General features: G+C 42.7%; 1 protein-coding gene across 10 annotated transcripts in view; it reads right to left on the bottom strand.

Annotated features, from left to right (window-relative positions):
* Positions 1 to 15,428, bottom strand: part of LOC111974587 (protein TANC1) — a 278,980-nt gene that overhangs the window by 119,861 nt on the left and 143,691 nt on the right. For 6 of the 10 annotated variants that reach the window (XM_070447122.1, XM_024002429.1, XM_024002466.1 and 3 more), the window contains one exon: positions 1,512 to 1,651. In XM_070447122.1, the coding sequence (XP_070303223.1) occupies positions 1,512 to 1,651 (140 nt within the window). Of the gene's footprint in view, positions 1 to 1,286; positions 1,420 to 1,511; positions 1,652 to 15,428 lie in introns of those variants that run through there. The other 4 variants (XM_070447131.1, XM_024002457.1, XM_024002474.1 and 1 more) reach the window with 2 other exon arrangements.

The raw sequence follows: 15,428 nt of genomic DNA, 5'->3' as shown, positions 1-15,428 counted from the left end.
GACACAACTCGGTGCACCTGGCACCTATTACTATACCCAGTTCGAAGGCACTTAAATCTTTTGCCTTGCCCATTCACCATCTGAATGGTACACATACACAATCCATGTCTCAATTGTTTCAATGCCAAAAAATCCTTCTTTAGCCTGTCTCTTTCCACTTTCATCTACACTGATTGAAGTGGATTTGACAGGTGACATCAAGAAGGGATCATAGCTTTCACCTGGATTCACCTGATCAGTCTATGTCATGGAAAGAGCAGGTGTCCTTAATGTTGTGTACACTCAGTGTATATATTTTACGAAAAGTACCCATACTTTACCCTGTAAAGTTTCAACTGAATGTGTCCACTGAATGTGTCCAATTCCACTTGGGCTAGCTAGCTAAATTATACAGCCAACCTTTTTTCCATATTGATGCTGTTACAAAACAGTTGGATAAAACAATATTTGTGAAACCATGATGTGATGTATGACAGGATTGGATGTTGCATGGAATTTCAATGTTGTTTGAGTTGCTTTGTGTATCAGCAAATTTGGTTGAGATAATCTCATTGTGTCCATGTTGCTTGACATAGGCGTTCTCAAAGAACCGTCAGTTGAGGTGAGCTCCCCGCCCACTCATTCTGTCTTTTCAGACTTCCTGGTAGTTTGCCCTAAGAGAAAAATACTCTTTGGAGCATTTTTATCAGGAAAAATATTGCAGGTGATGTTTTAGTCACTCAAAGGGCTATTTTACATGGGAATTAGAATGACTGCTCGGGGACCTTTTAACAGATGATCAATGCTTCCAAACGTTTCTCTCTAAAGCACTGAGAAGAACATCATTCTAGATTGACAAAAAACATCACAAAACCAGTATTGCCCTAATTTCTTGGGATTCTCACTTTGACATCTTGACTAATGAATATGATTCACGAAATATAAGCTTCTTAAAAGTGACTTGAATGACCGATTCTGGGCCAAAATGTGTCAAAGAAGCATGAAGAGGGAAATCAAAGGTGTGCTCTGCTCCCTTCCACTGAGCATCTGACTAATTAGCAGAGCCAAACAAACTGAGCAAAAGACTTGACATAACTCTATTTCTGGAGGTAAGCTCGTACACTTGTGTTACATACTCAAGTGCCCCTGCAAGAGCCACTCAAGTTTGCCTTAGATCATCACACTGGATACCTCAGGCTCATACTCCAACACTAACACACTCGAGCAGTTTAACTAACCAAACATTCACTTAGTTTACAGACACAAAACATCTCTGAGAACATGTTGATGTTAGAGTTTAGAGTTACCCTTATTCGCCGCAATTAGTATCATTTCCGTGGTAGAATTGAGACTTTAATCCAAGTCCAAAGAAGCGGGGGCAAATGCGAGCGCAAGCTGCACCAAAAAAGCATCCTTTCTTCTTTCCCTTCTTTTCACACTCTCTCAACTCCCCTCCCTCCCCTCCCTTTTTCTAGCTCTCTATCTCTGTTGTTGTGCGGCTGCTGCAGCAGCTGCAGGGGGAAATGAAATACCTTCTTTTCATTCTTGTCTTCCATAGGTATGCGAGCCGTGCCTGGGATCCCTTCTCCCAGTAAGAAGCCCAGCCTTGTCATCAGCTCCTGAGTGGCAGGGGAGGAGGAGGAGCTTGGCTCTTTCTCGGCTTGAAGCTCTGCTGTGTGAGAGAAGAGAATTGACTCACGTTAATATTCACAGGGAGAGTGACTGGCTCTGCCCCTGCTGCCGTGCTCCACACACGCACACACGCACAGAAAGACACACACACAGCTGCACACATGCACACACTGCTGCTGGGGCTGCGCAGGCAGAGAGGAAGGCATACACACTGACACAGAGGTGGATACAGCAAGCATGGAGCACAGCACAGTGCAGCTCAGTGCACTACAGACGCAGTACTCTGCAGGGTTTGCTTGCACAAGTCCAGCCTGCCTGCCTCGTTAGGAATGCTGTGACAGTGTCTGTCTCTCTTCAACAAGTCCAGCGTGCCATTCTACATAATGCCGCTCTCACTCAAAGAGCCTCGGAAAATCAATGAAGAACACAATAGTAGAATGAAATAGAAAAGGCTTCACTTTATGGTCTTAACTGTTGTCTCCTGTCAATGTTACCAAAAAATTGTAACAATTTAAAAAATATTTAAAAAGGATCGCAAAGAAAATCTCTATTGTAGGATTCACGGAGTCGGGAGGGAATAAGCAGGAAATCCGAAATCCTTCCAAAAATTATTTTGGGAAAACCAGGGAATTTATTGAAAGTTCCCAGAATTTTGCAACCCTAGTTTCAACCCCTTGCTATTGTACTTGTGTTGGGTGGACTGCATTATATATTTATTTGGCATAATTTTACATTGACAGTGTAGGCCTTTATCCTCTTACATGTAGCCTGCTGTATACTTGTCTGCTATGATGTTCCAAAGGATGTACATTGGTTTTCACTGTTAATAAATTATGAGCTCACAAAACATTGACTTACAAACACACTGCAAACCATTACATCCACAACTGGGTGATGACGCAGTTATTTTGTATGTACATTACCCCAACATGTTAATGAGGAGCCAGGGGGATATGGGCTCCACATATGATGGGCTGACCATAGAAATAGTATGATATGATTATTATTAGTATTTATATGGGGCTGACAACCCTGCCACCCCACCCCTAAGGGCAGTGGGGAGGCCTGGGGTACAATAAGTTATTATACTGCATTCTGTCAGCACCTCCCCCTCCCCTCTCTCTTCCAGTTATTAATAACGCTGGCAGTCCATCTGATTAAATACAAAACCCGTCCAGCCACATAATATACTGCCAAGACGTAATGAAGTCAAAACTAATGCCACCACACACACACACACACACACACACAATCAACACAGCCACACTGCCAACACACACACGTACTGTATACGGACACACATACGCAACAACACATTTACAATTATTTGCTGCTGTGGTGGCAGGGGACGCAAGAAGAATCAAACCATTTTATTCAATATGAAATCTGCCGATGGATGCAATGTAGACTGATTTGATTGAATGCAAAACAAGACTGACCCGCAGCAGAAACATCTACACCATGAACATGTTTACTTCTCTACTCCAAGACATTCCCTTACAAACTGTGTATTACTATTGTATCATCTATAGGAACAAATGCTACACCATTTTTGGTTGAGCGGGAGGATGTTCAACATAGAACCAGAATTAGCAATTTCTATTTCTATGATCCAACCTGGTTGAGCATTAAGAGGAGAAATCCAGCAGAAAGATACATTTGGTAAAACGAAGAGGAGGAGAGAGGGAGGGGAAGAGAGAAATTATGGAAAATCTATTATCTCCTCCTTAAGGAATTAACCAAGGAGACCCACCCCTCACCAACGCACACGAGCTCCCTCTCTCCTCCACTTCCACTTCCACTCCCCCTCTCCCCTCTTTGCACTCTACACTCACTTCATTTCACTGCCTTAAATCAAAATCAAAGTTTGTTGGTTGCATCAAATATTGAGCAGATGTTATTGCGGGAGTAGCGAAATGCTTGTGTTCCTAGCTCTAACAGTGCAGTAATATCGAACAATTCACAACAATAACACACAAGTCTAAAAGTAAAAGAATGGATAAAGAAAAATATATATAGGACGAGCAATGTCGGAGTCCGAGTATAATATATATATATACATACATATTTATATATATATATATATATATATTATATATATATGTGATGTATAGACATTACGGACAGTATGCGCGGATAGAATATTTAGTTTATCTGAAGAATACGTAGGATAGAAAAGTACTGTGTACAGTTGAAGTCGGAAGTTCACATACACTTAGGTTGGAGTCATTAAAACTCGTTTTTCAACCACTCTACAAATGTCTTGTCAACAAACTATAGTTCTGGCAAGTCGATTGGACGCTACTTTGGTGCATGACACAAGTCATTTTTTCGCAACATTGTTTAAGACCAGGATTATTTTCACCTTATATGATGTATACAATTCCAGTGGGTCCAAGACTTGATCATAGCACGAGTTTGTTCTGTGCCTTTAAACCAGCTGGAAAATTCAGAAAATGATGTCATGGCTTTAGAAGCTTCTGATAGGCTAAATTGATATCATTTGAGTCAATTGGAGATGTACCTGTGGATGAATTTCAAGGCCTACTTCAAACTGCAGTGCCTCTTTGCTTGACATCATGGAAAATCAAAAGAAATCAGCCAAGACCTCAGAAAAACAATTGTAGACTCCACAAGTCTGGTTCATCCTTGGGAGCAATTTCCAAACGCCTGAAGGTACCATGTTCATCTGTACAACAATAGTACGCAAGTATAACCACCCATGGGACACGCAGCCGTCATACCGCTCTGGAAGGAGACCCGTTCTGTTACTTGAGATAACGTACTTTGGTGCGAAAAGTGCAAATCAATCCCAGACAACAGCAAAGGACCTTGTGAAGATGCTTGAGGAAACAGGTACAACAAGTATCTATATCCACAAGTAAAACGAGTCCTATATTGACATAACCTGAAAGTCCGCTCAGCAAGGAAGAAGCCACTGCTCCAAAACCGCCATAAAAAAGCCAGACTACGGTTTGCAACTGCACATGGGGACAAATATCGTACTTTTTGGAGAAATGTCCTCTGGTCTGATGAAACAAAAATAGAACTGTTTGGCCATAATGACCCTTGTTATGTTTGGAGGAAAAAGGGGGAGGCTTGCAAGCCGAAGAACACCATCCTAACCGTGAAGCGCGGGGTGGCAGTATCATGTTGTTGGGGTGCTTTGCTGCAGGAGGGACTGTTGCACTTCACAAAATAGATGGCATCATGAGGGAGAAAAATGATGTGGATATATTGAAGCAACATCTCAAGACATCAGTCAGGAAGTTAAAGCTTGGTCGCAAATGGGTCTTCCAAATGGACAATGTCCCCAAGCATACTTCCAACGTTGTGGCAAAATGGCTTCTGGACAACAAAGTCAAGGTATTGGAGTGGCCATCACAAAGCCCTGACCTCAATCCTATAGAAACTTTGTGGGCAGAACTGAAAAAGCGCATGCGAGCAAGGAGGCCTATAAACCTGACTCAGTTACACCAGCTCTGTCAGGAGGAATGGGCCAAAATTCACCCAACTTATTGTGGGAAGCTTGTGGAAGGCTACCCGAAACGTTTGACCCAAGTTAAACAATTTAAAGGCAATGCTACCAAATACTAATTGAGTGTATGCAAACTTCTGACCCACTGGAGGGAATGTGACATTTCACATTCTTAAAATAAAGTGGTGATCCTAACTGACCTAAGACAGGACATTTTACTAGAATTAAATGTCAGGAATTGTGAAAAACTGAGTTTAAATGTATTTGGCTAAGGTGTATGTAAACTTCCGACTTCAACTGTATATACAGAAATAGTTGAATAGATTGGCATTGACTAGAATACAGTATATACAAATGAAATGAGTAAAACAGTACGTAAACATTATTAAAGTGACCAGTGATTGCATGTCTATGTACACAGGGCAGCATCTAAGGTGCAGGGTTCAGTAACCGGGTGGTAGCTGGATAGTGACAGTGACTAAGTTCAGGGCAGGGTACTGGGTGGAGGCCGGCTAGTGATGGCTATTTAACAGTCTGATGACCTTGAGATTGAAGCTGTTTTTCAGTCTCTTGGTCCCAGCTTTGATGCACCAGTACTGACCTCGCCATTTGGATGATAGTGGGGTGAACAGGCCGTGGCTCGGGTGGTTGATGTCCATGATGATCTTTTTGGCCTCCCTGTGACATTGGGTGCTGTAATGTGCTGGAGGGCAGGCAGTGTGCCCCCAGTGATGAGTTGGGCAGACCGCACCACCCTCTGGAAAGCCCTGCGGTTGCGGGCAGTGCATTTGCCATACCAGGTGGTGATACAGCCTGACAGGATGTTCTCAAAGGTGCATCTGTAAAAGTTTGTTTAGGTCTTCTTCACCACACTCTGTGTGGGTTGAAAATTTCAGATTGTCAGTGATGTGTACACAGAGGAACTTGAAGCTTTTCACCTTCTTCAGTGAGACCCGTCGATGTCGATGTGGATGGCGGCGTGCTCCCTCTGCTGTCTCCTGAAGTCCACAATCAGCCCCTTCGTTTTCACACACACACACTGCTCGGCTGGCTTCTCCTTTCTCTAAAGTCTGCAATCTAGGGCCTCCTGGGTGGTGCAGTGGTCTAGGGCACTGCATCGCAGCGCTAGCTGTGCCACCAGAGATTCTAGGTTCGCGCCCAGGCTCTGTCGCAGCCGGCCGCGACCGGGAGGTCCGTGGGGCGACGCACAATTGGCCTAGCGTCGTCCGGGTTAGGGAGGGTTTGGCCGGTAGGGATATCCTTGTCCCATCGCGCACCAGCGACTCCTGTGGCGGGCCGGGCGCAGTGCGCGCTAACTAAGGTTGCCAGGTGCACGGTGTTTCCTCCGACACATTGCGGCTGGCTTCCGTGTTGGCTGCGTGCTGTGTTAAGAAGCAGTGCGGCTTGGTTGGGTTGTATTTCGGAGGACGCATGGCTTTCGACCCTCGTCTCTCCCGAGCCCGTACGGGAGTTGTATCAATGAAACAAGATAGTAATTACTAACAATTGGATACCACGAAATTGGGGAGAAAAAGGGGGTAAAAAAAATAATATATATATTTAAAGTCTGCAATCTACACTATATATAGAAAAGTATGTGGACACCCCTTCAAATTAGTGGAGTCGGCTATTTCAGCCACACCCATTGCTGACACGTGTATAAAATCAAGCACACAGCCATGCAATCTCCATAGACAAACATTGTCAGTAGAATGGCCTTACTGAAGAGCTCAGTGACTTTCAACGTGGCACCATCATAGGATGCCACCTTTCCAACAAGTCAGTTTGTCACATGTTCACCCTGCTAGAGCTGCCCCAGTCAACTGTAAGTGCTGTCATTGTGAAGTGGAAATGTCTAGGAGCAACAACGGCTCAGCCGTGAAGTGGTAGGCCACACAAGCTCACAGAATGGGACCGTCGAGTGCTGAAGCGTGTAGAAATCGTCTGTCCTGTTGCAACACTCACTACCGAGTTCCAAACTGCCTCTGGAAGCAACGTCAGCACAAGAGCTGTTCATCGGGAGCTTACTGAAATGGGTTTCCAAGGCCGAGCAACCGCACACAAGCCTAAGATCACCATGCACAATGCCAAGCGTCAGCTTGCCACCATTGGACTTTGGAGCAGTGTAACCCCACTGACTCCTTTTAGTAGGCTAACCTATACATTGGTCATGTAACTGCTGGGCAAGAAGAGATGTAAGTGTAAGGATGTGTCCCAAACGGCACCCTATTCCCTACCTAGTGCACTACTTTTGACTAGGGCCCATAGAGTGTCCCATAGGACTCTAGTCTGTTATAAATAATAGGCCTGTGAACTACTGACTTTCCTTTGAATACTGCTGTCTATAAACTGCTGCATTAATATCATTCACCCCGTTTAAACAGCTGATATGTTTTTGAATTTTGATTTTGAAAGTAACATTTGAACATACTTGGAAAAACTAAACGATGCATTTGGGAGGCTAATCAAGCTAATTATAGAAAGGAATGGGTAAAGAGTGACCTTGATTTCAGAGGTAAAAACAAACTGATAAAACCTGATTGGAATACAATAAACATACAGATTGTTCCAGGAACAAATGACCCAACATCTAAAATCTGAGTAAATTGTAGCACCAAAGCTGCATGCTAAATGTGTGTAAATGCATGCAGCTGGTGCTCCTGGACCCCGCAGCAGTGTTCATTATAACGGCAGTACAAAGCATGTCAACTTCACATCAAAAAAATCAAACCTATTGACGACACTGCATTTACTTAGGGTGTCCAATCAAAAACGCATATTTTGAACAATGGGTCAATTAATATGTTAATTGTTTAGATAATCCTCGAAGAAAACCAAAGGTCCAAACCTCATGTCTCTATTATAAACCATTCAAAATCTACTGGAGTTTAAGGGCGACTAAATCAGGCCAGACCGAAAAAGTGGTCATAAATCAGAAAAACGTCAGCTAGGCTAGACGCTGTGCGAGAATTAAGGCTACCAGACAGGCTTACGATTGAACTCCTCATCTTTCTTCTCTCTGTTCATATTCATGTGAAGATCCTGCTCTATTTCGAAGATTTCTCACAAAAACAAGCGTATCTCTGTGAAATGTCAATGTAGCACTGAGCGTACTCCAAGCTTTTCATTTTCAAAGCATTTTACATTTAATTCAGCTCATGTCTTGTTAATTTTGCCATTTGCGACCTGCGGAAACAACGTGGACGACACAACCATAAAAAATTTAAAATCCTCAAAAGTATTTAAAGCTGCAACGCTCTGTCAACAGAGCTCAGTGCTTATTATTGGATGTATTAGGTTACAAAATCTGACTTGCTGGATATAATGTTAATTATATGTTAGAGAAAGACCTCACTGAACGATTCAGAACATGAAGAATCATATTTGTCTTGGCTAGGGTTGCAAAGGGTTGGAAACTTTCCGGTAAATTTCTGGAAATTTTGTGAACATTTTTCATGGGAAGTTAAGCCAGGGAATTTTGCGAGTTTTGCTTAAATTCATCAAAGAAGTTAGCTTATAACAGGGAACCTTTTTTGTGGGATACACATAAGGCAATTCTGTCTTGTGGCATATTTTGGTTAAACTATCCCCAATTTAATTGAATTGCCACCCAACTGTTCAGCAGTTCCGGAGGTCGACGTCACCGGCCTTCTAGGCTTCACTGAACTGGATTCATTATCATCAACCCCGGACTGTCTTATCTGATTACACACACCTGGTTCCCATTTCCCCTGATTAGTACAGTATGTTATATATGTGCCCTCTGTTCCCCATTGTCCTTGTCGGGTATTGTTCCCATGTCCGTTGGTTGTGTGAGTAGCATTGTGTTGTTTCAGCTTTTGTGTTGCGTGTTTTGTGCATTGTGTATTACGGGTCTCGTCCCGTGTCGTTCTTCAAGGTTTACCCTCGCTCTTTTGATTGGGTACATCCCAGTGTTTTGTATACGTGTTTGTTTTGGGTGTATTAAAAACCCCTATTATGTATCCCTGTGCCTGTCTCCAAATCCGTTATACCAGCGTGACATCTGCATGCACAGTGCAATCTTCCATCACATGTACAGCTGATTCTCAAGATCTTGCACACTAACGAGATGCTATTGAGCCCACACTACTACACTGTCTGAGCCAAGGACTATATGCTTTCTGGTAAGTTTTGATTACAATACTGGGTGGGGTGAATATATTTTATGTGACATACATAATTTTTTTGTTAACAAGTAAACAGTAGCCTACAGCAAAGTCTGTTTAAATTATTTCTAACTTGTTAACAATTTCTGCTAGTTAGTTTTTGCTACCATGTGGGATTTAGCTTGCTTGAGCCTTCTAACTGAGGAGTGTTAATTCACCTGTTTCCATACATGTTTCTTTTTAAAACATGTATCTTACAACGGAGTTGTTTAATCTAACTGCTTAACTATTTATCTGTACATGGAATTGTTATTTGTTATTTTTTTAAACTATTTTTCTTCTAATCTTTACAGGCAAATGCCACGGGCACTATCTGATATGTGGAGACATTTCACTGCAGCTAATGTAGAAGGAAACACTTTGTACATTTGCAAATACTGTGCCAAATCATATGTGAAGAATGCATCAAAGATGCAGAACCATCTGGCCAAGTACATAAAGTTCCCTCAGCGCTCACAACAAGCAACCTCTGACAAAAGTCCCTCTACTTCTATTTGAGGGGAAAATGATGAATCAGACACCTTATCGATAGCAACAGCTCGTGGTCCTTCTGGAATCAGAAGATTATTTGACTAAATGGAGGAATGTAGTCAGAAAAATGCTGATGAATGTCTTGTTCAAGCTGTGTATGCAATTGGTTCACCTCTGATGCTCACAGGCAATGTGTATTGGAAGAGATTTCTGAATGTTCCTCGCCCAGCATACACCCCTCCAACCAGACGTGCTTTATCTACTCATTTGCTGGATGAAGAGTTCAACAGAGTTCAAGTGAAGGTCAAGCAAATCATAGAGAAAGCAGACTGTATTGCAATCATCTCTGATGGGTGGTCGAATGTTCGTGGGCAAGGAATAATTAACTACATCATCTCCACCCCTCAACCAGTATTCTACAAGAGCACAGACACAAGGAACAACAGACACACCGATCTCTACATTGCAGATGAGCTGAAGGCAGTCATCAGTGACAATGGACCACAAAAGGTATTTGCACTGGTGACAGACAATGCTGCGAACATGAAGGCTGCTTAGTATAAATTGGAGGCGTCCTACCCTCACATCACACCCATTGGCTGCTCATGAATTGAATCTGATCCTCAAGGACATCATGGCACTGAAAACAATGGATACACTCTACAAGAGAGCCAAGGAAATGGTTAGGTATGTGAAGGGTCATCAAGTTATAGCAGCAATCTACCTCACCAAGCAAAGTGAGAAGAATAAGAGCACCACATTGAAGCTGCCCAGCAACACCCGTTGGGGTGGTGTTGTCATCATGTTTTACAGTCTCCTGGAGGGGAAGGAGTCTCTCCAAGAAATGGCCACATCGCAGTCTGCCAATATGGACAGCCCCACCAAGAGGATCCTCCTGGATCCCCCTTGCTTGTGTATTTTGAGAGAGAGTGGCAAGCAGCCTGAAACTGCAGTAGCCATAGCACGGATTGAGGGAGACAATGCCATCCTGTCTGATGTTCAGACTCTGCTTGCAGATGTAAGAGAAGAAATCCGTACTGCCCTGCCCACTTCACTGTTGCTCCAAGCAGAGAAAACTGCAGTTCTGAAGTACATCAAAAAGCGTGAAGACTTCTGCCTGAAGCCCATACACGGTGCAGTGTACATGTTGGACCCCAGGTATGCTGGCAAGAGCATCCTGTCTGGTGCAGAGAACAACAAGGCCTATGGTGTCATCACTACCGTGTCTCGCCACCTTGGCCTGGATAAGAGCAAGGTTCTTGTCACGCCCTGACCTTAGAGAGCCTTTTTATTTCTCTTTTTGGTTAGGTCGGGGTGTGATTTGGGTGGGCAATCTAGGTGTTCTATTTCTTTGTTGGCCGGGTATGGTTCCCAATCAGAGGCAGCTGTCTATCGTTGTCCTTGATTGAGGATCATACTTAGGCAGCCTGTTTTCCACCTGAGGGATCTTGATCTTTGTGGGATCTTGTCTTTGTATAGTTGCTGTTTAGCGCTACAGAGCTTTACATTAGTTTTGTGTTTTGTTGTTTTTTGGTGTCATTTTAAAAATAAAGTAAAATGTACGCCTACCACGCTGCTCCTTGGTCTCATTCCAACGACGGACGTAACAGTTCTTGGCAGTCTGGCGAAGTACACTTCCAAGCAACGGCTTTGGGATGGAGATGCAATATGGCAGTCGTGCCAACATATCTCATCAGCCACCTGGTGGAAGGGACTTTGTGGATCTGAGGCTCTTTCCCCTGTTGCCTCCGTCATCCTCCAAATCACACCAACATCAGCCGCCTCAGAGCGCAACTGGTCCTTGTTTGGAACACAAACACCAAAGCTGGCTGACCAACACCAGGCTGACCAATACAAGGAGTGACAAATTGGTGGCCATCTGGGCAAATTTGAGGCTTTTTGAGCTTGACAACGAGCCATCCTCAACAAGGTTGGAAAGTGACAGTGAAGATGAGGCCTCAGAGTCTGATGTTCAAGAGGTGGACATTGAGGAGGTCCAGGGAGAAGACATGGAAGCCTGAGAGGAAGACAACCAAAGCTTTAGTTTCTAGACTATCATTTTACAGATGTATGTTGAAAACGTTTTTGGGAGATGCGATGGCTCATTGGGGATCATTCAATATTCCCTTTCTTTTGTTGTTCAGTGAAATCATCCCATGTGAAGAGTCAACTCATTTAATTAAAGCTCAATTCGTAACTAAATAGTTTTTTTATTTCTATTGGAAGGATTTAATAATTTACAATTATGTCTACTTATGATAAGGTAAAAGGTTTATGTTTCTGTCTGCATATGATATGGTAAATATATCCAATGCAAAAAAACATCTACATTTAAATGGTATTAATATTAATTTGCATATATTCCCGTTAATTCCCACGGAAAGTTTCCACATATGAATATTCCCCATGTGCAACCCTAGTCTTGGTAAAAATATATTTTAAAGCATAAGGAAGTAAAACGTGTTTTCACCCACGTAGACACCCTACATACTTAACCACATTTCCCTTATTCTTTGTAAAAAAAACACTTTTATGTGCTTCATATTTAAGACAGTTCCTGTACATTCACCGTTACTGTCACTTAATGCAGTGAGGAGCACTACTGTTTTCAGGTAGTCCTGCCAGACCTGTCCCCCACAACAGAACCAGGCTCAGCAGCAATCAGGCCAAATGGAGGGTTTGGGCTGAGGCGATGCGAGGCTGGAAGCTGCAAGCTGCATCCATCAGGGAGCCCTTTATTACTGGGCTGTGACAGGCGGCTCCTCTAAAGCGCCTAAGATCCACCTGCCTCTGAGGAGCAATCACTACCTTTGCCTGTCTGTGGGTGCGTCTCAAATGGCACACTATTCCCTTTATAGTGGTCAAAAGTAGTACACTATAAAGGGAACGGGGGGTGGGACAAAGCTACAATGCTACAGACAGGCAGCCTGAGATGGCAGCATAGACACACTGTAAATTATCATTACACACTGTCTGTCTGGGGAGTCTTTGGCCAGAGCATTTTATCTTCTAACAAACAAACATATCCATCCTTCCTGTAAACTGTATTACCAACCGGTCCCTTTTCATCGGCCTTGCTGTCCTAGCTACCTCCACTGCTAGGCATTTACTGCATTCACTGCAATGGCAAATTTGATAGCATCTGAACTCTTGTCTGGGCTTAATTGCCTTCAATGTGACATTGGCTGCTATCTATGTAATCGCTAATGCGTGCTGTTGACAGTGGGCCTGTCCATCGGAGGGGGAGGTGAGATAAATATGCTACCTGTAAAGCAGGCTGTATGTGTAGAATGTAACCTTTGACACTGATGAGAGTGTCCTATGAGTACTAGCCGGGCTTTACTAGAGGCCATATTAATGTGATGTTTCTCTTTTCATGGACCTCAGAGACTAATGTTACAGGAGCTTTTATTAGATGACCCCTGCTCCCGGGTGGAGAGAGGAGTGACCTGCGCCACTACGGAAATGGAGGCCGTTATCAGACATGAGTCATGGTTACGGCGCCATAGGTATGATCATTCACTAAGAAGCATATCGAACAAACATGTAGGCTGTGCTACTCACTGAATCAACCTAATTTTAGTATGGGTGTGTCCCCCAAATAGCACCCTATTCCCTGTATAGTGCACTAATTTTGACCAAAGACCCTATGGGCCCAGGTCAAAAGTAGTCCACTAAGCAACCTGGGCCACACTCAGAAAATCTTGGTGTTTTATCTCTGTTTAACACACAAGCCCAGAAACAAGACATGGTGGTGATATCATGCCTAGTATGGACTCCAAAGCAATCCAAATCTAACAGTAAGATATCTCCTGCCCCACTCAACATAAAAAAGCCTTGATGATGAACTGCATGCTTCATCCAATTATTAAGAGAAAGCTGGTTGCAATTTCAGTTTAATCCACCAGAAAAGACAGAACAAATATTACAACAAATATTATGGTTAAACTCAAATATAATAATTGATAAAAATAAATATATACAGTTGAAGTTTACATACACTTAGGTTGGAGTCATAAAAACTTGTTTTTCAACCACTCCACAAATTTCTTGTTAACAAACTATAGATTTGGCAAGTCGTTTAGGACATCTGCTTTGTGCATGACACAAGTCATCTTTCCAACAATTGTTTACAGACAGATTATTTCCCTTATAATTCATTGTATCACAATTCCAATGGGTCAGAAGTTTACATTCACTAAGTTGACTGTGCCTTTAAACAGCTTAGAAAATTCCAAAAAATGATGTCATGGCTTTAGAAGCTTCTGATAGGCTAATTGACATCATTTGAGACAATTGGAGATGTACCTATGGATATATTTCAAGGCCTACCTTCAAACTCAGTACCTCTTTGCTTGACATCATGGTAAAATCAAAAGAAATCAACCGAGACCTCAGAAGAAGAAAAAATGTAGACCTCCACAAGTCTGGTTCATCCTTGGGAGCAATTTCCAAACGCCTGAAGGTACCAAATTCATCTGTACAAACAATAGTACGCAAGTATAAACACCATGGGACTATGCAGCCGTCATACAGCTCAGGAAGGAGACACGTTATGTCTCCTAGAGATGAACGTACTTTGGTGCGAAAAGTGCAAATCAATCCCAGAACAACAGCAAAGGACCTTGTGAAGATGCTGGAGGAAACCGGTACAAAAGTATCTATATCCACAGTAAAACGAGTCCTATATTGACATAACCTGAAAGGCCGCTCAGCAAGGAAGAAGCCACTGCTCCAAAACCGCCATAAAAAAGCCAGACTACGGTTTGCAACTGCACATGGGGACAAAGATCGTAATTTTTGGAGAAATGTCCTTTGGTCTGATGAAACAAAAATAGAACTGTTTGGCAATAATAACCATTGTTATGTTTGGAGGGAAAAGGGGAATGCTTGCAAGCCGAAGAACACCATCCCAACCGTGAAGCACAGGGGTGGCAGCATCATGTTGTGGAGGTGCTTTGCTGCAGGAGGGACTGGTGCACTTCACAAAATAGATGGCATCATGAGGGAGAAAAATTATGGGAAATGGGAAATGATGTGGATATATTGAAGCAACATCTCAAGACATCAGTCAGGAAGTTAAAGCTTGGTCGCAAATGGGTCTTCCAAATGGACAATGACCCCAAGCATACTTCCACAGTTGTGGCAAAAAGACTTAAGGACAACAAAGTCAAGGTATTGGAGTGGCCATCACAAAGCCCTGACCTCAATCCCATAGAAAATGTGTAGGAAGAACTGAAAAAGTGTGTGCGAGCAAGGAGGCCTATAAACCTGACTCAGTTACACCAGCTCTGTCAGAATGAATGGGCCAAAATTCACCCAACTTATTGTGGGAAGCTTGTGGAAGGCTACCCAAAACATTTGACCCAAGTTAAACAATTTAAAGGCAATGCTACCAAATACTAATTGAGTGTATGTAAACTTCTGACCCACTGGGAATGTGATGAAAGAAATAAAAGCTGAAATAAATCATTCTCTCTAATATTATTCTGACATTTCACATTCTTAAAATAAAGTGGCGATCCTAACTGACCTAAAACAAGGAATTTTTACTCTGATTAAATGTCAGGAATTGTGAAAAACTTCCAACTTCAACTGTATATTTTTTGTTGTTGATTTTTTTAAACAAACAGTATAATCTTTGTAAATTATATCATAAATAGGACTGGTGGAGTTGTCAC

This window comes from Salvelinus sp. IW2-2015, linkage group LG2, assembly GCF_002910315.2.
Source record: "Salvelinus sp. IW2-2015 linkage group LG2, ASM291031v2, whole genome shotgun sequence".
NCBI lineage: Eukaryota > Metazoa > Chordata > Actinopteri > Salmoniformes > Salmonidae > Salvelinus > Salvelinus sp. IW2-2015.
Note: the sequence above shows the minus strand (reverse complement) of the source record. Positions and strands in the feature narration are given on the sequence as shown.